The sequence below is a fragment of the Macaca mulatta genome, chromosome 12, assembly GCF_049350105.2.
Source record: "Macaca mulatta isolate MMU2019108-1 chromosome 12, T2T-MMU8v2.0, whole genome shotgun sequence".
Lineage (NCBI taxonomy): Eukaryota > Metazoa > Chordata > Mammalia > Primates > Cercopithecidae > Macaca > Macaca mulatta.
This window is the reverse complement of record NC_133417.1, coordinates 123417844-123441060: the sequence shown is the minus strand read 5'-3', so window position 1 is coordinate 123441060 and position 23217 is coordinate 123417844. Positions and strand designations below refer to the sequence as shown.

Here is a 23217-nt window from a genome sequence, read left to right as displayed (position 1 = left end):
TACTAAAAATACAAAATATTAGCTTGGCGTGGTGGCACACGCCTGTAATCCCAGCTACTTGGGAGGCTGAGACAGGAGAATCACTTGAACCCAGGGGTAGAGGTTGCAGTGCGCTGAGATTGCGCCATTGCACTCAAGTTTGGGGGACACAGCAAGATGCAGTGTGGGAAAAAAAAAAAATTAGCTGGCTGTGGTGGTAGGAATCTGTAGTCCCAGCCACTTGAGAGGCAGAGGCAGGAGAATCGCTTGAACTCGGGAGGTGGAGGCTGCAGTGAGCAGATTATGAGCGCCACTGCACTCCAGCCTGGGTGACAGAGTGAGACTCATTCTCAAAAAAACAAAAACAAAACACATATTCAGTCAAGTATTTAAATATTCTCTATTGTCTCAAAAAAGTTTAAACATTGTCTTATTTGAATTCAGATGCAAACAATATCCACTTATTGTATTTGGTTATCTTTTGAGCTGCTTCTAATCTCTAGGAGTCCCCTCTTTTTCGGTTCTATCTTTCTGCAGTACGCAGGAGTGACTCAGCCTGTGTAATTCCTGAAACTAGGAATAGGTTCCTGAAACTAGAATTAGGTGCTGAGTGCCATCACTTTAGAGAGCTGTCACGAGAATCATGAAAGGATATCTGGCAATGCTAGTTAGTAGAAGGGTAAAGGGATGGTGCCTGGCCTTCAAGTAACAGCACTTGAGAGCTGCAAAAGTCTTCCAAGATCATCTTGTCAAGGACTCTCGTTTTAGAAAGGGTGGTTGTATTCCTCTGAGTTCATTCACGTAACAAGTAAATTGTACCAACACCTAATCCTTTATAGGGAACAGAAAGCAGCAACCTCTCTCTCTGACTTGATGAACATGTCTCTAGCTGTTCACGTTTCCCTACTACTCTAGTGCTAGGCAAACTAAGACTGACGGCTACTTGGATAATGTAATATTTCCAAATTAAAAAAAAATAAAAAAAAAAACCTTAGTTTGTACCACAAAATTAAATCCAAACTTCTAATTTATCAGCAGGTAGCATTATATTGTCAGTCATCAATGGACTAAATACATGAAATAGTCATCTATTATAAAGAGCTCAAAAAGACCTGAAGAGGGACAGTATCCAAAATGTCAAAGCTTTTTTTTTTTGAGATGGAGTCTTGCTCTGTCGCCCAGGGTAAAGTGCAGTGGCGCGATGTCTGCTCACAGCAAGCTCCGCCTCCTGGGTTCATACCATTCTCCTGCCTCAGCCTCCGAGTAGCTGGGACTACAGGCACCCGCCACCATGCCCAGCTAATTTTTTTTTCTATTTTTAGTAGAGACAGGGTTTCATCGTTTTAGCCAGGATGGTCTCGATCTCCTGACCTCATGATCCGCCTGCCTCGGCCTCCCAAAGTGCTGGGATTACACGCATGAGCCACTGCGCCCAATCCATGTCACGGCTTATTTTAGGCACAATTTTCTTTTCTTGTCTTTTTTTTTTTTTTTGAGACAGAGTCTCACTCTATCGCCCAGGCTGGAGTGCAGTGGTACGATCTCAGCTCACTGCAACCCCTGCCTCCCAGGTTCAAGTGATTCTCCTGCCTCAGCCTTCCGAGCAGCTGGGATTACAGGTGCCCACCACTATGCCCAGCTTATTTTTTCATTTTTAGTAAAGGGGGTTTCACCATGTTTGCCAGGCTGTTCTTGAACTCTTGACCTCAGGTGATCCACCTGCCTCGGCCTCCCAAAGTGCTGGGATTACAGGCATGAGCCACTGCAACCAGCCTATTTCCTATTTTTCATATTGTACTTTCTCTTCAGAGGGCTGAGATAAAGATGCTTACCTGCAAATGTTACTTCTACTGCTTCCGGTTTGTTTCTGTAAACAACAAAAAAGGCCCTCAGTTAAGATGACTGTATTGCTGCTTACCTTCAAGGGGAACTGGAAAGGCGCCTGAGCTTCACTTAAGATCAGACCATTCTGTATAAGTTTTAGGTTACTGCCAATCAGAGTACACAATTCATTTTCTCATGGACCTGAACCTTTGGACTTGCTTTAAGTAGAAGACAAAAAAGGAAGGTCAGCTATAGCTTTTGTTTTTCACCTGCTGTTAAATCTCCTGCCTTGGTTGGTGCTCACTTTCAATTCTGAATTTCCTAAGAGCATGCTATATACCTGTTTGTACATGTGTACCACAAATGCCATCTCTTGGTCAATGCCTTCCCCACAGGACAGTGGTATTAGGAGTAATACGTTCAGCAGGAAAATGGCTAAGTATAATGTAGAATGGTTTTAATATGCTTAAAGTGAAAGGATGATTTCGGGCCATAAACAAAACGGCAAGTTCTATTCCACTTCAAAACTCCTCTGTAAGCCTTCCTACTCATCTTTCTTTCTTCCTTTACATCACCAAAGTGCTTACCACTCACCTTCACGAAACCCTCTTTAGTTCTACCCTGGTTTTGTCTTGCCTTTTAAATTCCAGCTCTGAACTTAAAATAGACAGTGTAACACAAAATAGCACTATGAAATCACTAAGGAGAATAGTCAGGACATCTGCTTTACAATTTCAGCTTTCTCATCACGCTCATGTTTTAGGACAAATACCCTTACACCTTTGCATCCTGCCCTATCATCTATAAAATGGTGGAATACAAATGATCCTATCTACCTCATGAAACTACTACATATAACACAAGAACAGACCTGAAGTCCAAAGTAGGAAGCAAATGAAGACTATTGCCTTATCAGCTAGCTACCTGTAACTCAATGATTCCACTTTGTTTTAGGGGCTAGCAAACAAGATGCACACATTTTCACATTTATTTTTGTCTAACTTGCTCAAGACCTCTTAATCAAGTACGTATCTTTTCTGTGATCTCTGCTCTATCACCTGTGAAAGAAACCAAGACTAAGTTGATCTGCAGGGCTGCTGGAAATAATGGAATATATAACATGGTTTATGAGTGTTAAAAAGTTGATACAGAAGACAGACAACACCTTTCAAGGAAACTGGCTTCTATGAAGCATGCTAGCCCTGCTGAAAATCAACCTATATGAATCATACAAAGCTTCACCCTGCTTCTTCAAAGCCCTCTGTATGTGACTTAGGAAAAGCATGTTGGGTATCTCTAAGAATTGAAGAATCAAGTGGGTTTATGGATAAGCAGTGAGTTCAGAACAGAAGGAAAGACTACATGAAAATTTAAATTGCTTCTGAGCCTTCATTTTGAAACTGTAGCCAGGAAACAAAGGCAATGAGTCCAATACCATTCCTCATCTTTAGAAAACAAGAGCAAAGAACAAAAATATGGAAATGTTAATCATGGCCCAACTGAATCAAGTACTAAAAGGATGACCAATGGGAGGAAGCATACTTTCCTGGGGAAGGCTGGCTGTGCTGAAGAGTCAGGGAGTTTACAAAAGCCCATTATTCCATCACTTGGTAGGCTTTTTTTTAACCTTTAGGTTTTAATTCAGCCAAAGATGGGCTGAGTTCCTCACTCTCCTACTTTTATCAAAAGACCTGAGAAAAATAAACTATAAATAAATAACCTTTGGGTTCCAAGTCATAAATACTTTGAGTCTGTAATTTCAAATTTCTCTAGGCATAAAGTACCCTGAGCACAGATCCTTGTGGGAAAAGTTGCTACGATCGATCTTAAGTGGTTTGCTGTCTGACTTAGCAATACTTGTCAAATCACTGCCATTAATATTTTAGTTTACTATTTATGGCTAGAAGAGAGAAAAAGGCTGCTGAGGAGAGCATTAGGCCAAAGGAGACTTCATGAGAAGTCTTCCGGGAATTAGAGGTCCGAGAACTCAGTGCCTTAACAAGGAGTTCGCTGAATGTGAAGTATACCATCACAAGATTGCTTCTCAATTCCAAGACCTTGCGTTTGTTATTTTACTTCCACGGTTTAAAATTACAAAGGAGCAGGAGTGAGACCGGCCCTGGGAAAGTGTTCCACTAAACAGGGCCCCAAAATTAATAGTTACATTATTTACTGTTCTACCAGCTGCTAAAATTTCAGATACTGGGGGTGAGAAAAAGCAAGTTATTTAGAATTCAGAATTTATTGGCTATGTGACCATACGCAATGCTCCTCAAATGTTACTGGGCCTCAGGTTCCTCTTCTACAAAATGGGGACAAAACACCTACCTCCCAGGTTGGTGTGAGGGCTGAGATGATATATGTACAGTAGTACAGCAGTCTCCCCTTATCTGTGGGGAATATGTTCCAAGACACCCAGTGAATAAATAAAACTGTGGATAGCACTGAACTCTAGCAAAGAACACCAAGGTCACTTTTTTTACTTAAAGAAATCACTTTATGGGTTCTCTTTCGCATATTCAAATTGCCAGCATCATTACTCCTGCACTTTGGAGCCATTATTAAGTAAAATAAGGGTAACTTGAACACAAGCACTACAATGCTGTGACAGTCATTCTGATAACCTAGACAGCTATTAAGTGACTAACAGAGGGTAGTGTACACACTGTAGATATGCTAGAAAAAAGATGATTCATGTCCCGGGCGGGCCAGTGCAAGATTTCATTATGCTACTCAGAATGGTGCACAATTTAAAATTTATGGATTGTTTATTTCTGGGATTTTTCCATTTAATATTTTCAGACCATGGTTCACTGAAGGTAACTGAAACTGCAGAAAGCAAAACCACAGATAAGGGTGGACTACTGTACAGCAAAGTTTCTCAAACAGTGTCTCGTAAGTTACCGATATGCTGAGATAATGATGCCCATATCCCTTAGGGCAGGCAGCAGGTGGCAGGATCTCTGAGAGGCTAGACCATTTACCCAAACGTGCCATACAAATATGATCATGTTCTGTGTGTGCCATATGATAAACAAGGTCAAGAATCACAGTGAAGGATGCCTGCATGGTGCTTAATATGTAGTAGTTACTTACTCAATGTCTACCCCCACCCTCTATCCTTAAGAGCCCTAGTTTTCTCAATTGTAAATGAGATCCACTATGTGTCACACAGGGACACTTTGAAATGAAATGAAGCCATGTTAAGGCAGATAGCACAGTGCCTCGTTCACAGAAGGTAATCAATAAATTAGTTACCTTCTAATTTAGGTAACTAGGTGGAGTTACCTTCCAATTTAGAAGTCCTAGGTGGAGTCAGAGATCAGACTCTGAAGCTGTGGTTGGGAGAGGTTTTAGGATTGCAGAAATTCCCTGAATCAGGAATTGGTTAGCAGTACAAGAACAAATAGAACTGCTATAAGTGTCAGACTGCTGTAATGTCTGGAATCCTAGAACAAGCTGGCTGAGTAAGTCCTCAGTTACTGACTGGACAACCCAAGACACTAAAACATAATCAATTCATTCAGATAGGTTTTAAGAGCTATTCTCAAAACCCTTTGGAAAAAATTTTCTTCTATCTTTTCTGTAAGGAAGCTTCTAGAATGTCAATAATCAATCCAGAAAGGGCTCCTGGCAACTGCATTATCTCATCTTCTTTTCTCACTAACAACTTTGGGCTTTTTACTACTGAATGCACCCTAGGATCCAGTTCCCCATTTTTTTTTTCTTTTTGAGATGGGGTCTTGCTCTGTCACCCAGGCTGGAGTGCAGTGGTGCCATCTTGGCTCACTGCAACCTCCGCCTCCTGGGTTCAAGTGATTCTCCAGCCTCAGCTTCCCAAGTAGCTGGGATTACAGGCGCGTGCCACCACACCTGGCTAATTTTTGTATTTTTAGTAGAGGTGGGGTTTCGCCATGTTGGCTGGAACTCCTGACCTCAAGTGATCCACCCTCCTTGGCCTCCCAAAGTGCTGGGATTACAGGTGTGAGCCAGGGTGCCTGGCTCCAATTTCCCATTTGGGCATTTATGTCTCTCTCCTACTTATCCCTTCTTATGTCCTGAATTAGAGGAATTATTGAATTCTGCTCGCTATAAAGGTTTCTGAGCATTCTACTTTAAATCTTCTATAAGGCTCCCATCATTCTTTTTGAGCAAAGCCTACAAAAATAGATCATATTAGGTAAGAGGAGGTCCTATTCTCTGCTAAGCCATATCTCAAAATATGGAGAACAAAGAGACCTAAAAGCGGATTTACTCAATGTCAGAAAAATGCCAGCTCCTAAAGAAACAGGAATCATTCTATCTGGCTTCATTCATTTCTTCAACAAACCAATTTACTGAGCTGACTATATATATAATGAGGATGCTGGGGAAACAAAGATGATTAAAGTGATACACCCAACCCTTAAGGAGTTATCAGTTTGGTCCAGCACAGCTCTGGGACTTCATGACCAAAGTGGTCCCAAGTAGGCCACAGGACAGGCGGCAGTGTGTAATTAACTACAGTGACCTGTAAAAAGACCAACCAGGTCTTCTTATCGAGTTGGACACAACATTCCATTTCTTCTAAATGCTTAAACAATGTCCTAATTCCAAATCACTCCAAACCAGCCTGTCTCTCTGAGGACATATGCAATATATTTGGGAATGAGAACAGAGTATCAGCAAGATTTAATTTATTCCTTTTTCAAATTTCTCTTCCCACCATCCTCACCCACCCCAACTGGCACTGCTTGCTTACTGAGTTTCACTCCCCCTCACGGAACCACAGCTCCCCACAATATGTACTGGCTGTGGCAAGGAGCCAGCACACACTTAAATCCAATAGCAATTTGCATCTGACAGAATTTCCTCAATTTTGGACTCCAGACTCCAGATAAGTTGACAGGCCTAGCTTCTCAGTATGAAACGGTTCTTGGTATGTACACTAACGAAAGAATTAAATTAATTTGCCTGATTACTTTTGCTTTGAGGGTCTGGGTAAGAATTCCCAAATGAAAAAGCAATGCTGTTAAGACCTGTGCATGAGGTTATTTGCAGTGTTGGGCATAGCTTTTAAGTCAGTCACGTTCTCTTAGTCTGCAGGCTGCTGGGAAGACAATTTACCAATAATTATTATTTTGTGACAACATATGGGTTGTTTCAATAAGCCACTTCCCAGAAGTGCGGTAGGAAAAAATTAAAAAGCAATCTGTTTGGAATGATCCTTAGGCTTTGCTGAACTGCCTCCAAATTAAAAGGTTATCATGACCAAATGTACTCTTAAACAGTTTAGATGACAGCACTGCTTTACCCAGAAGAAAGGTGATACTTTTAGTAGGAGGCCACTGGTGAGAAGATCCAGCAGGATGATCTGAGAGGAATCATTAAAACAAAACAAAACAAAACACTTCAAAAGAAAAATTAATGTAACTATATTCTGAAGTATATGCCACAGAACTATTTTTAAGACCATCTCATGCTTTCATTTTCAGAAGCTGGAACAGTGCTAATAGAACTTTCTGCAATAATGGATATGTTCCATGTCTGTGCTAAATACAACAGCTACTAGCCACATGTGGCAAATGAACACTAAAAATGTGGCTAGTGTGACTGAGGAACTCAATTTTACTTCACCTTTTTATTTAAATTTCGCTGGTCACTTGTATGGCTATCCTATTGGACATCACAGAGATGGAAGATGCACTCTGGAAAAGGCTGCTCTGAACTGTAATTTCCCCAACTGGTTTATTCTGAGAAGTGCAAAAAGTAGGGTGGAGCTGACCTCTCCTAGCAGGTTCCCACACCAGCAAGGCCTTTCAAATCTCCGGGGTTTCTCCTCCAAATTACTCCCATTCTTTAATCTCTTTCTCTGATCTCCACCCCAACACCTTTCACCCTTTAGCACCTCCCTAACTTGGCTAATAGGCTCTCAGAAAGGCCCCTTTTTTCTGTTGCTGCCTGGGCTGAGCACTGGTAGAATCCCATACATGTTTATGATAACCACACTGGGCAAACTTTGCTGAAGTTCTGGAATAGGCATGCACCTTGCTTTACCTTACTGGGATGCCTGGTAATTTCCGCTTGCTTCATTCGGGCTTCTGCTGGGTGATATATCTGTAATCCCAGGAGAGCCCTGCCTACTAGGCAGGATATTGTGGTCTTTTAAAAGACTTTCAAAGTTTCAAATTCTCAGCAGAATGTTCTGAGCCGCCTTATTGAAAACCAAATCTCAAAGAGGGAGATGGGCCAGAACGAAAGCCTAAATTTATACACACACACACCCGTACATGTGCACAAGCACACACAGCAGTGCACCCCCATACAAGTTCCCTACAATGCAAATCTTTGTAAAAAATGAGGACAGGCGCGGTGCTGTAATCCCAGCACTTCGGGAGGCCGAGGTGGGCGGGTCACCTGAGGCCAGGAGTTTGAAACCAGCCTGGCCAACATGGTGAAACTCATTCTCTACTAAAAATACAAAAATTAGCTGGGTGTGGTGGCGCGTGCTTATAATCCCAGCTACTTGGGAGGCTGAGACATAAGAATCACTTGAGCCTGGGAGGGCGAGGTTGCAGTGAGCAGAGATCGCGCCACTGCATTCCAGCCAGTGAGTCTGTCTCGGGGGGAAAAAAAAATGTCCTGCAAGTCCTAACGTTTTTCTTCCAGACTTGAGGGCCTATTTAATCCCTCCGAAATGGTTAGCTGCTTCTTTTAAGAATAACTTTTTAAAAGAAAAAGAAAGAACTGAAGTTCCGAATAATGGGCCATATTTTGGAATCACAAGTCATTAATACACAAATAGACGAGAATGTACTCCTATGTTAAAAGACATGCCTCTTCTTGCAAATACACAGCCATTTATCTTGTAGATCAGCTTATAACCGCCCAGGTCTCATTCTTTGCTAGTCTGGACCTGAGAATGCATTAAGATCAGTTATGAAAATGCAGAAGTTAATTCAACTTCCTCCTATGTGCTACACTGCTCAGAAAAAAGTATACAGCAATCACCCAAAATAAGACTCTGGGCTGATTCATTTGAATATCTAAAATGCAAAGAAACTGGTAAGAGAGGCTAAGACAAGAAAGCAGCAAGTCAGCCTAAAATATAAGCAACTGCAGCCCCTGGCAGGAAACAGTACTGCTCACTACACATATTACTTCAAGGAAAGTAGTGCTTTGTTTTACAGATAAAATCTGTTGCCTTATAAAGGAGACAGGACATACTATATATTCAATTTAAATGGTAGTTAATACTTTTTAATGCCTCCAAGCCACAAGTACATTATGACCACTTAAAAATTCCCCTCTACCAATCTTTTCCCATCTGTGGATCTCCAAGTAGTTTCCTATTACTAGCTCCCAGTTCACCAGAAACAGTCTGCTCTTATTTCCTCAACTGTGAAACCCAGATGTGAAGCCCCATGCTTACAGATAGGGAAATGAGGCAAGGGGATTGGCCATAGGCCACCAAAAATTAGAACCCAAAACGCTTAGCTCATGTTTTAAATATATTAGAAAAGCAAAGCAGCTTTGGAGGAGGAGGTTGTCTTCTACTGATTCTTGTGTTTGGCAGAGAAGGCTGCCTTGGAAATACGACCTAAGCCCATCTTTTAAAAAGTCCAACTGTAAAGAGAGGTTATCTAAGAACTTTATAGATTCTGGAGGCTTTGAAGTGTGTAACTGGGCCAAGGCTACCACGGAAGAAATCACAGACCAAGGGTCTTGATGTAAGAATTTACAAGATAACCAGATAAAGGCTAGTGGGCGAGGAGAGAGCATTAGAACCTCAAAGGAGAGATAAGGAACGGGTGTGGAGCAAGGGACAATTAGCTTTGCTTGAAAACTATGTAACAAAATGGCCCAGTGTCTCTCACAGAAGGGTTCGGGAAAGGGAAACCAGAGATCGCGTTTTTCCGGCTCTAAGACTGGGTTGGCTTTCAGTCTTCTCTTCTGCTCCTTTTAGAGCAGACGGCAGCGGGGAACGAGAATGCTGGTGGCGACGTGGGCCTGCATCTCCTTTCCTCCTCCAGTCCTGGGAATTCCTGAAAACTCCTTCCAACCCAATTCCAAACAGGCTCTCTCTGGGTTCAGAACAATGCCAGGGAATTTCACGCAGGGAAGGGGTCCCCTTCTCGCCCTAGCGGGCAGGGGGCTCCTCCGGCGCGAGTTCCGGCCCCAGCGTCCCCCACGTCCCACAGGTCTCCTGCCCTTTGGCACGCACAGCCCTCACCACTCGCTGCTTCCGCATCCCTCCTCTGAGCCTCTCCCCACGCATCTCTGCCCCTCGCCCGGCCGCGCCCAATCGCCTCCCACCTCTACCCCGCTGGGGCAGCCCCTACACCCTGCCAGGCACCCCATTTCTCTCCTCCAGGTCTGGGGGACTGGACGACACTGGGGATTAGCTGGGGTCAACTCTGCCTCCCCCGCCACCCCTGGCCCCGGGCGCGCGCTCACCCGGCGGCCGCGTTCTCGAACTTGAGCGCGAGCGTCTCCTCGATGATGCGGTTGTTCACCTCCAGCAGGATCATGGCGGCGGCTGCCCCGAGCAGGGGAAGGAGAAACAAGGGCCGGTGAGGGTGGGTAAGGTAGGGAAGGACGGAGGAAGCGGCCCTGCTGCCCCCTGAAGGGACCTGGGTGGGGTAGGAGGTTAGGGGAGAAGGGGAGAGGGGCCGGGATGGAGGGAAGGGTAAGACGCACGCGCTGGCCCACGCACGCAGACTGTGGAGACACCCACCCACCCAACCAACCAACCGACCTGGCCCCCAAAGCCTGAACCCGCCTGCCGAGCCGCCGCCGCCGCCGCCGCCACTGCCGCTTCACCGACAAGCCCAGTCCCCGCCCAGCCCCCGGCTCTAGCCGGCCACTTCCGCTCTCACACCCACTTCCGCTCGCCGCCTGGACGCGCGGCCCCGCGGCGCCATTTCCGCTTCAACCCCTCGTGAACGCGAGCGCAGGCGCGCCGGAGGAAACGGAGACTGCGCTTGCGTATGTCTGATGCCGCCACCCCACCCTCTACTTTCTCACAGACCCCCTTACGTCTACAGCCTACCAGTGCGTCCCCCGCGGAGCTGTCATTCCCCGAGGCTTGCCTGACTGTCCAGGTTCTCACTCCCGCTTGTCCCAGAGATCCAACTCCGTTCTTCCGGTCTTGTCATTTCAGAGACCTCGCAAGAAGCTCGCCCTTGTAGTCTCCCAGCGGGCTTCTTTGCTCCCAGCTTGTTTGCTGGGGGTGCCTCTTTTTCTTTCCAGGTATAGCTGTCCAGCGACACCATCAGACATTCATTTCTCCAACAAACATTTTCATGGGCTCTTGCTCTATACTGGGGATGTAGTGGTAAATGAAATAGATGAGGCCCTGCCCTCGTGGAACTTAGAGTCTGGTAGAGGAAACAGACAATAAAATTTTCAATTGTGTAAGGAGGTAGAGATGCATGGGGAGAGGATCAGAGTAGGGATGCGGAAGCAGCGAGTGGTCAGGAGTGTACGTACCAAAAGGCAGGAGACCTGTGGGACGTGGGAATAGCTGGGGCCGGAACTTGCGCCGGAGGAACCCCCTTGCCCGCTGGGGCGAGAAGAGGACACTTTCCTTGCGTGAAATTCCCTGTATTGTTAAAAGGACAATTAAGGAAAGGAATGAGAGGTCACCTGGGTGAATAGGCAACTTAGATGGGCCTCCCTGTGTTTCTGTCATGCCTCCAATTCTACGTCCAGGTGTCCAGAACACATTTTTTTTCTGCTTTTGAAACCTTCCAGTACCTCTGGCAGAGATACACCCTCCTTGTTACCTGAGTGCGGAATCTTAACTCCTCTTTGTGCTACATCCGCACCATCTGCCTTAGTGCCTTGTTTTGTGTTTTCCCTCCTCCGGGGAGAATGTAATAAACTTAGCTGAGTCCCTTCCACATACAAGGAAATAATTTATTTTCTGTTACGTGTTTGGGGTGGGGATAAAAAAATGAACAAGAAACTAGCTCCTATCATTAAGGCACAGATAGTCCTTTGAAACATTACTTAACGGGCTATGGATGAACTTCAGGATATTGCTGATCCCCCAAAATTTTACGCTAATTTAATTAATTAATTAATTTTTTTTTTGAGACAGAGTCTTGCACTGTTGCCCGGGCTGGAGTGCAATGGCATGATCTCGGCTCACCGCAACCTCTGCCTCCCCGGTTCAAGTGATTCTCCTGCCTCAGCCTCCCAGGTGGCTGGAATTACAGGTGCCTGCCACCACGCCCGTTTAATTTTTTTGTATTTTTAGTAGAGATGGGGTTTCACTGTGTTGGCCAGGCTGGTCTCAAACTCCTGACATTGTGATCCTCCAGCCTCAGCCTCCCAAAGTGCTGGGATTACAGGCGTGAGCCACCACGCCTGGCCTTTTTTTTTTTTTTTAATTTGAGACGGTGTCTCACTCTGTCACCCAGGCTGGAGTGACTTTGCTATATCTGCTCACTGCCTGCCTCCCGGGCTCAGGTGATCCTCCCGCCTCAGCCTCCCGAATAGCTGGAACTGTAGACACCCGCCACCACGCTGGGCTAATTTTTGTACATTTTGTAGCGACGGGGTTTGGCCATATTGGTCAGGCTGGTCTCAAACTCCTGGGTTCAAGTGATCCACTTGCCTTGGCCTCCCACCGTGCTGGGATTACAGGCGTGAGCCACCGTGCCCGACCGATATGCTAACTTTTTAACATTAATGACTATTGAACTAAAATAATGTTTATAAATTGTTTAAAATATGTATACTTATAATACTAAAATGCTTGTAATGAAAAAAGCAGTTCCCTGTCCTACTCTTTGGAGGCAATATGCTCAACTCTTTCACAAATTCATCCTGATATTTACCTTCATAATTTTTTCTTTCTTTCTTTCTTTCTTTCTTTCTTTCTTTCTTTCTTTCTTTCTTTCTTTCTTTCTTTCTTTCTTTCTTTCTTTCTTTCTTTCTTTTTTGAGACAGGGATTCACTTTGTTACTTAGGCTGGAGTGCAGTGGCGTGCTCTTCGCTCACTGCAGCCCCGATTTCTCCGGGCCCAAGCAATCCTCTGGCCTCAGACCCCAACTAGCTGGGACTACAGGTGGCCACCAATATGCCCAGCTAATTTTTGAATTTTTAGTAGAGACAAGGTTGTTTAGGCTGGCCTCGAACTCCTGAACTCAAGCGATCTGCCTGCCTCAGCCTCCCAAAGTGCTGGGATTACAAGCATGAGTCACCGCGCCTGGCCTACCTTTGTATTTCTAAGTAAATGTTTGTACCATTATTTCTTGGTTTGTTAATTTTTAGCATTATGTGTTGACTTCCTGACACGGTAGAGAAGGACTTGACTGTATCACTTCTGCTTCCCACCATATAGCTGTGTAACAACTTTTGGTTAAACCAATAATCTGTGCCCAGCTGTATTAAAATTATTATGTATGCAAATATTGTTTAGTGATGAGCTAAGAAACACACTACAATCATGACTTCTAGTTTACATGGCCCTTCATTTTTCTTAGGGTTAATTATTGCCTTTTTTCTCTCATTTGTCTGATTTTCTATAAACAGTATTTACAGTTGGATTTTCACCTCAAATCCTCTAAGACTGTATCGAAAAGTCTAGCAATAATGTTTTCGATATACTCAGTATATAAGTTCCACTTTTTCTTTGGAGTTTTTGTCCCAGAGCCTGCCTTCCTCTTGTTTCAGTCTGGACTGGCTGCTCACTAGACTTGCTGTATAGTTGTCATTCTGGAATCTTCCTTCATTGCTGTTCTGGGGTGGTTTTGCCCATTTCCTGGATCCCATGTCTTCCTCTTGTTTTACTTCCTTGTTTTGCTAAAGCATCTCCTCTAGTAACTTCCTAAGAAAGGGAGATGGGGGAGATATGTTGTTAGAATCTTTGCATATTTGAAAATATCTTACTTCTATTTAACATTTGATGTGTTGTTGGGCTAGATATTCAAGTTTGAAAATAATTTTCTCTTTTTATTTTGAAGGTATACTACATTTTCTTACACCTTCTAGGGTTGCTATTAAAAAAGTATAATTCCTATTCATATTTCTGATCCTTTGTCTGTTACATCTCCCCCATCTGTGGAAGCCTTAGGATTCTGTCTTTAACTTGTTGGTTAGAAATTTTATAATGATTTGCTTTATTGTACCACTTTCTTAATTTGTTGTACTGAGCACTGATTCAAAATAGAAATTCATAGAGCTGAGCATGGTGGCTCATGCCTGTAATCCCAGTACTTTGGGAGGATGAGCAAGGAGGATTGCTTGAGCCCAGGAGTTTTAGGCTGCAGTGAGCTAGGATCATGACACTGCACTCTAGCCTTTACAACAGAGCGAGAACTTGTCTTAAAGAAAAAACACAAAAAACGAAACCTTCTTTTCATCTTGCAAAACTGAACTCTAAAGCAACCCATTGTTTGTTTTTCATTTTTCTATTTTTGTGGAATATCTTCTTGCATTATCTTCAGCCATTTTAACTTTTTTTTGTTTTTTGTTTTTGAGACAGGGTCTCGCTCTGTTGCCCAGGCTAGAGTGCAGTGGGCAATCTCAGCCCACTGCAGCCTCGACCTCTTGGGCTCAAGCGAGCCTCCCGCCTCAGCCTCCCAAGTAGCTGGGACCACAGGCTTGTGCCACCACATCTGGCTAATTTTTTGATTTTTTGTAGAGATGAGGTCTTCTTATGTTGCCCAAGACTGAACTTTCAGTTTTCTTATTTTTAATTCCCAAGACCTTTTTTTCCTGCTGACTGTCTCTATTCCATATTATTCTATCCTGGTTTTATGGACAGGCGTGTTTTCCTGTCTGTGAGGATATTATAATAGTGAATTTGTTTTTAGTTTTTCTTCTCTCTACTTTGTCTCTGTTTCCTTGGGTCGTTTTAAATGTTAATTTATTTTGGCTACTCTCATGTTAATGGCCATGTCAAACTTCTGTCTACTCTAGCGATCTATTCATATTTAAGGATGAGACAATAAAAAGCTGAGTGGAGACTCTTAAGTGTTTGGGCAAGATGAGTTGACTAGCTCCTTGCTACTCAAAAAGGGCCAGCAGCATTGACATCATCTGGGAGCTCATTGGAAATGGAGAACCCTAGGTTCTCCTGTATTCTTCACTGTACCTATAGATTTAGAATCTGCATTTTAACAACATCACCAGGCAATTCAAGTGCACATTACATTTTGAGAAGCACTAGGTTGACCGTAAGTTGCATAGATGATGTGCCAGATGTCGAATGTCGATATTGGGAGGTCTTCTCTCCAGGGAAGAATCCTCTAGTTGTGTTTGGAAAGTGGCTGTTCTTAAATAGCCAGAAATTTGCTGCATTCAGTCTTGAAGATAGAGGCTCGAGGTAATTTTGGGGTTGGAGTGGCTGTCTGGCCATTCTCCAGTTAGTCCTCCACATCCACTCTTCATCCTTTTTCACCCTTCTATCAATTGGACTCCCTTACGCCTTGGTGTTTGGTTGGCCAATAAGGAGCCCCAGCAGGAGGAGGGGGAACAGAAGTAGTAGTAGTAGGAGGAGGAGGCGGCAAAAGAGTAGTTTCAGACTCTTTAATCTTGGGCTTCCTTCATCTTTTGAGGTCGCCTCAGGCTGGCCTTGTTCTTCAACCAAATGTCACTGCTCCTTTCAAGGTGGCCACCTCAGCACAACTCTTTCCTTCCTTTCCGGTCCTGATCCCTCTCCTCAACCTTTTGGGCTTAGGGATAGTATCAGCTTGGCTGCTATTAGTCCTGGGTTACTGTATTCTCTCTTGTGGCTCCCCTACATCCATACTTTTGTAAAGAATCCTTCTTAAATACATTCTCCTCAAATTATCCTATCTTGAGGGTGCCATCTGTTTCCAATGGGATAAAGACTAATGTGGTAGGGTGGGGGAAGAGTGATGTCATGGAAGATGGCAGAGTAGAATTGCTCCCTTCACCAAAACCACTATTGAGCTGGCAAGAACTGTCAGAACCAACTATTTGGAGCTCTAGATTCTAGTGGAGCACTTGCAGCATTGAAGGGAGTACTTGATGAAGAAAGAGGCTGGTGAATTTTGGTGAATACTTCCCAGCAGCATCCAGTTGTAGAGATGGCAGTCTGTATCCCTGATGTGCTTGGCGAGGTGAGGGTGGGCTACAGGAACCTTGTCCTCCAAAAATCAGGCTTGTGTGTTTTGATATACCTTACAGTTTGCTAAGGGGGCCACCACAGAGGTTGGCCATTGTTTCAACCTCCATGGGCTGAGCTGAAATGGTTTTCTCATTGGTGGAGGGGATTAAAAAAGCTCTGTTTTTTTCTTTTCTTTTCTTTTTTCTTTTTTTTTTTTAAGATAAGGTCCTGGCCAGGCGTGGTGGCTCACACTGCTGAGCTACATGGCTGAGGTGGGCAGATCACTTGATGTCAGGAGTTCGAGACCAGCCTGGTCAACATGGTGAAACCCCATCTCTACTAAAAATGAAAAAAATTAGCTGGGCTTGGTTATGCGCCTGTAATCCCAGCTACTCGGGAGGCTGAGGCTAGGGGAATTGCTTGAACCTGGGAGGTGGAGGCTGCAGTGAGACAAGATCATGCCACTGCACTCTAGCCTGGGTGACAGAGTGAGACTCTTATCTCAAAAAAAAAAAAAAAAAAAAAACAGAAAAAGAAAAAATGAAGTCTTGCTATGTTACTCAGACTAGGCTCAAACTCCTGGGCTCAAGCAATCCTCCTGCCCCAGCCTCCTGAGTGATGGAGGGGATTAAAAGAGAAAAAACAGCCCTTTTCTTTTTTGGATCCAGGAATTTAAGGAAATCTCTGTTAGGTCACTGGTTGACTGCAGAAATAGTAAGAGTCTTTAGTGACTGCACATGCCAAGGAATATAGTCTTTGCAACATAGTTTGGAAAAGGCACGAAATAAATAGATGACTGTAGCTTTCTTCAAGCTATGATAATCCCTGAAACTGAGACAGAAGAGAAAATCTAATTTCAAGGGTTACAATTTCAATATTCAAAATTTCCAGTTCTCATCACAAAATTATAAAGTATGCAACATAAAATGAAAGTATGATAGTTGATAGAAACTATCTGTGAAGAGCACAGACATTGGACTTATATAAAAAGACTTAACTGTCTTAAATATGCTGAAGGAAAAAAGAAAAGAGCTCATGGAAACCATGAAGAATAGCTAAGGAAAATCAGGAGAATGATGTATATACAAGTATAGAATATCATAAAGAGATAGAAATAATAAAAAGGAACCAAATAAAAATTTTGGAACTGAGAAGTACAATAGCTGAATTACAAAAATTACTAGAGGGGGTCAACAGCACATTTGAGCAGGCAGAAGAATCAGTGAAATTGAAGATAGGGCAGTTACAATCACCCAGTTTGAGGAACAAAAAGAAAACAATTGAACAGAGCCTATTGGACATGTGGGACACAAATTAAGCATATCAAAACACATGTTATGGGAGTTACAGAAAGAGAAGAGAGAGAGAAAGGGGAAGGAAAAATATTTAAACGGGGAAGGAAAAATATTTAAACACGTAATGGCCACAAAGTTCCCAGATGTGGTAAAACATATGAATCAACACATCTAATGAGCTTGACAAACTTAAAGCAGGATAAACTCAGAGATTCACACTGAGACACATTATAGTCAACTGTTGAAAACCAAAAATAAGAGAAATTCCTTAAAGTGAAAAAGAGAAGTGACTCATCATTTACATGGATCCTGCATAAGAACAACAGCTAATTTTTCATCAGAAACCATGAAGGCAGTGTAATGATGATATCTTGAAAGTGCTGAAAGAAAAAAACCTGTCAACCAGGAATATTATAGCCCGTTCAATGTTCTTTCAAAACGTGAAGGAGCCAGGCATAGTGGCTCACGCCTGTAATTCCAGCACTTTGGGAGGCTGAGGTGGGTGGATCAACTGAGGTCAGGAGTTTGAGACCAGCCTGGCCAACATGGTGAAATCCCGTCTCTACTAAAAATACAAAAATTAGCCAGCTGTGGTGGCATGTGCCTGTAATCCCAGCTACTCGGGAGACTGAGGCAGGAGAATCGCTTGAACCTGGGAGGTAGAGGTTGCAGTGAACTGAGATTGGGCCACTGAACTCCAGCCTGGGTGAGAGAGGAAAACTCCATCTCAAAAAAAAAAAAAAAAAAAAAAAGACAACCAAATACCACATGTTCTTACTTGTAAGTGGGAGCTAAACATTGAGTATATATGGACACAAAGTAGGGAACAAGAGACACTGGGGCCTACTTGAGGGTGAAGGGTGGGAGGAGGGTGAGGATCAAAAAAACTACCTATTGAGTATTATGCTTATTACATGGATAATGAAACAATTTCTACACCAAACCCCCATGACATGCAGTTTACAACAATTTATGTAACAAGCTTGCACATGTACCCCTGAACCTAAATTAAAAGTAAAAAAAAAAAAAAAAGAAAACAAATAGCATGATGGTAGAGGTAAGTTCTTTATTATCAATAATCATTAAAAATGTAACTAGATTAAACTCTTAATTAAAAGACAGAGATTGGCAAAATGAATTTTTTTTTTTTTGAGACAGTCTTGCTCTGTCACCCAGGCTGAGGTGCAGTGGTGCGATCTTGGCTCACTGCAACCTCCACCTCCTGGGATCAAGCAATTCTCCTGTCTCAGCCTCCTGTGTAGCTGGGACTACAGGCGTGTGCCACCACACCTGGCTAATATATACATATTTTTTATATTTTTAGTAGAGGTGGGGTTTTACCATGTTGGCCAGGCTGGTCTCAAACTCCTGACCTCAAGTGGATCCACCTGCCTCAGCCTCCTAAAGTGCTGGGATTATAGGCGTGAGCCACTGTGCCTGGCCAGCAAAATGAATTTTTAAAAAATGATCCAACTATATGCTTTTACTAGAGACTAACTTAAGATCCAAAGATGCAAATAGGTTGAAAATAAAAGAATGGAAAAATATATTCTGGGGCTGGGCACAGTGGCTTATACCTGTAATCTCAGTACTTTGTCTTTTGTTTTTTTTTTTGAGACAGAGTCTTGCTCTGTTGCCCAGGCTGGAGTGAAGTGGTATGATCTCAGCTCACTGCAACCTCTGCCTCTGGGGTTCAAGTGATTCTCTTGCCTCAGCCTCCCAAGTAGCTGGGACTGCAGGTGGGTGCCACCACACCCCAGCTAATTTTTTTTTTGTATTTTAAGTAGAGATGGGGTTTCACCATGTTGGCCAGGCTGGTCTCGAACTCCTGACCTCAAGTGATACACCCACTTCAGCCTCCCAAAATGCTGTTATTACAGGCGTGAGCCACCATGCCTGGCCAATCCCAGCACTTTGGAAGGCCAAGTCAGGAAGATCACCTGAGCCAGGAGTTTGAGACCAGCCTAGGTAACATGGCAATACCCTGTCTCTACTAAAAATTAAAAAAAAAAAAAAAAAGTCCAGGAATGGTGGTGCACACCTGTGGTTCCAGCTACTGGAGAGGTTGAGGTGGAAGGATTGCTTTAGCCCAGGAATACTACGCAGCCATGGCTGCAGTGAGCTACAGTAAACTGTGTTTGTGCCACTACATTCCAGTCTGGGTGCCAGGGTAAGACTGTGTCTTTGAAAAAAAAAAAAAAAAGATATTCTATGCAAATTATAACCAAAATAGAGCTGGAATGGCTATGTTAGTATCAGAAAGAATATATTTTAAGTCAAGAATTGTTAGACAAAAAATATTTATATTGATAATAGGATCAATTCATCAGGAAAATATAATAATTATAAACATAAACACATCAAACAAGAGTCCAAAATATATAAAGCAAATATGGACAGAATTAAAGGGAAAAATAGTTCTACAATAATAGTTGGAGACTTCAATATCCTACTTTCAATAATAGATTGAACACCTAGACAGAAGATTGGCAAGGAAATAGAGGACTTGAAGAACACTGTAAACTAACTAGACTGCAGACATACAGATCACCTAACAACAGCAGAATATACTTCTCAAGTGTATGTGGAGCAATCTCCAGGAAAGAACATATGCTAGGCCAGAAAATGATTCTCAATACATTAAAAAAATCAAAATCATACAAAGTATCCTTTTCAACCACAATGGAATGAAGATAGAAATAAATAGCAGAAGAAAAACTGGAAAATTCACAAAGATAGGGAAATTGAACAACACATTTTTAGCCAATTTAAAGAAGAATTAACACCAACTCTACTCAAACTTTTCCAAAAAATGGAAGAGGAACGAACAGCTTCTAACACATTCTATGAGGCCAGTATTGCTCTCATATCCAGACAAAGATGCCATGAGAGAAGCAAAATTCAGGCCAATATCTCTTATGAATATAGACAGAAGGAATCCTCAACCAAATACTAGCAAACCAGATCCAATAGCACTTTAAAGAATTGGCTGGGTGTGGTGGCTTGCACCTGTAATCCCAGCACTTTGGGAGGTCGAGGCAGGAGGATCACTAGAGGTCAGGAATTTGAGACCAGCCTGGCCAACATGGTGAAACCCCATCTCTACAAAAATACAAAAATTAGCTGGTGTGATGGCGTGTGCCTGTAATTCCAGCTACAGAGACTGATACATGAGAATCACTTGAACCCAGGAGGCAGAGATTGCAGTGAGCTGAGATTGCACCATTGTGCTACAGCCTGGGCAACCAGAATGACACCCTGTCTCAAAAAAAAAAAAAAAAAATATATATATATATATATATATATATATATAAAAGAATCATGTACCATGTCTAAATGGAATTTATCCCAGAAACCAAGAGTGGTTCAACACAAGGAAATCAATCAATGTGATATACCACAATAGCAAAATGACAGGAAAAACATGATCATCTCAATAGATGCAGAAAAAGCATTTGATAAAATTCAGCACCTTTTCATGATAAAAACTCAGAACACTAGAAATAGTGGGTGCTGTGATTTGAATGTGTGTATTCCTCCAGAATTCATGTGTTGAAACTCAACCCCAGTGCAATAGAATTAAGATATGGGGCCTGAAGGAGGTTATTAGTGCCCTCATAAAAGGGCTTGAGAGAACTAACTGGCTCCCCTTTCCCCTTCAATCTTTTCTGCTGTGTGAGGACACCATGTTGATCTCCTTTTGCCCTTCTGCTTTTCCTGCTTACTGTGAGGATGCCTCAAGAAAATGCTATCTATGGAACAGGCCCTCACCAAACACCAAATCTTCTGGCATTTTGGTCTTGGACTTCCCAGCCTGCAGAACTGTGAGAAGTACATTTCTTTCTTCTTTTTGGTGGCAAGGAGACAGGGTCTCGCTCTGTTGCCCAGGGTGGAGTGCAGTGGCAAGATTCTGGTTCACTGCAGCCTCAAACTCCTTGGTTCGATCAGTCCTGCCACTTTAGCTTCCCAAGTAGCTGGGACTATAGGTGCCTGCCATCATGCCTAGCTAATTTTTAAATGTTTAACAGAGATAAGTCCTCACTATGTTACCTGAGCTGGTCTTGAACTCCTGGCCTCAAATAGTCTTCCCACTTCGGCCTCCCAAACTGTTGGTATTACAGGGATGAGCCATTGTGCCTGGCAGAAATACATTTCTATTATTTGTAAATTAATCACTCTAAGGTATTCTGTGATAGCAGCAGAATGGGTTAAGATAAAAGGGAACTTCCTTTACATGATAAAGGACATTTTTAAAAAAAACCCCACAACACATTATTCTCAATGGTAAAAGACTAAAAGTTTAAAGTTTCTAGAATCAGGAACAAGACAAAGATGTCTGTTGTCATCTGTGCTATTCAACATTATACTGGAAATCCTAGACACAGCAATTAGGCAAGAAAAATAAATAAAAGGCCTCCAAATAGCAAAATAAGAAGTAAAACCACCACGATTTTTAGAAGACATGGCTCTCTTTATAGAAAATCCCATAGAACCTCAGAAACCTACTACAGCTGGTAAAGGAATTCAGCAAAGTTGCTGCAAGGCCAACACACAAACATCAGTTCTATTTCTTTATGCTAGCAGCGAACAATCTGAAAAGGAAATTAAGAAAACAATTCAATTTACAGTAGCATCTGAGAGAATAAATTACCTTGGAATAAATATAACTGAGGAGGTGAAAGACTTGTACACCAAAAACTAAAAACATTGATGGAAGAAACTAAGGAAGACCTAAATGAATGGAAAGACATCCCATGTTCATGTGTTGGGAGTGTTAATATTGTTAAGATGGCAATATTCCCCAAAGCAGTCTACAGATTCAGTGTAATCCCTATCAAAATTCCAATGGTCCTTTTTTTGGAGAAATTGAAACTTATCCTCAAGTTCCTATAAAACTGCAGGGACTGGCTAGGTGCGGTGGCTCTTGCCTGTAATCCCAGCACTTTGGTAGACTGAGGTGGGCGGATCACGAGGTCAGGAGATCAAGACCATCCTGGCCATCATGGTGAAACCCCGTCTCTACTAAAAATACAAAAATTAGTCAGGCATGGCGGTGCGCACCTGTAGTCCCAGCTACTTGGGAGGCTGAGGCAGGAGAATTGCTTGAACCCGGGAAGCAGAGGCTGCAGTGAGCTGAGATCACGCCACTGCACTCCAGCTTCGGCAACAGAGCAAGACTCCGTCTCAAAAAGAAAAAAAAAAACAAAACAAAACCCAAAAAACTGCAGGGAACTGTGAATAGCCAAAACAATATTAAAAAAGAAAAAGAAAATGGAAAGACTCACACTTCCTTATTTCCAAATTTCCCAGGAAGGTGTTTTTTTGTTTTTTGTTTTGTTTTTTTTTTTTTTGAGACGGAGTCTGGCTCTACCGTCCAGGCTGCCCAGGAAGGTGTTTTTGAGACTGGGCCTAACTCTGTCATCTAGGCTGGAGTGCAGTGGCACAATTTGGCTCACTGTAGCCCCTGGGCCCTGAACTCAAGTGATTTTCCCATCTCAGCCTCCCAAGTAGCTGGGACTATAGGTGCCCACTGCCACATTTGGCTAATTAAAAAAAAAAAAAATTTTTTTTTTTTTTCTGGAGACTTGAGGTCTCACTATATTGCCCAGGCTGAAGTGTGGTACTTGTATAAAGACAGACACATATAGACCAATAAAATAGAATTGAGAGTTTAGCAATAAAACCAAATGTCTATGGTCAATTGATTTTTGACCAGGGTACCATTTAATGGGAGGAAAGAAGAGTCTCTTTAACAGATTCTGGTGGGACAACGGGATAACCACATGCAAAAGAAAACATGAATTCATACCCTTGCCTCATTCCACATGCAAAAACTAATTCAAACTGGATCAACAACATAAATGTAAATGATAAAACTATTAGAAGAAAACATGAGGTAAAACTTCATGACCTCAGATTTGGCATTCAAATCTTGAGCAACAGAGAAAGAAAAAAGATAACTTGCTCTTTCTTTCTTTCTTTCTTTTTTGTTTTTCTTGAGACAGAGTCTCACTCTGTTGCCCAGGCTGGAGTGCAGTGGTGCTATCTCGGCTC

General features: G+C 42.7%; 1 protein-coding gene across 2 annotated transcripts in view; it reads right to left on the bottom strand.

Annotated features, from left to right (window-relative positions):
- Positions 1-10659, bottom strand: part of ARPC2 (actin related protein 2/3 complex subunit 2) — a 36968-nt gene extending 26309 nt beyond the window's left edge. Inside the window, exons 1-3 of one of the 2 annotated variants that reach the window (XM_015110982.3) lie at positions 10541-10659; positions 10240-10321; positions 1812-1846 (exon numbers count right to left, since the gene is read on the bottom strand). In XM_015110982.3, the coding sequence (XP_014966468.1) occupies positions 1812-1846; positions 10240-10313 (109 nt within the window). In that variant the 5' untranslated portion in view covers positions 10314-10321; positions 10541-10659. Of the gene's footprint in view, positions 1-1811; positions 1847-10239; positions 10325-10540 lie in introns of those variants that run through there. The other variant, NM_001261239.1, reaches the window with a different exon arrangement.
- Positions 10660-23217: the final 12558 nt, after the last annotated feature.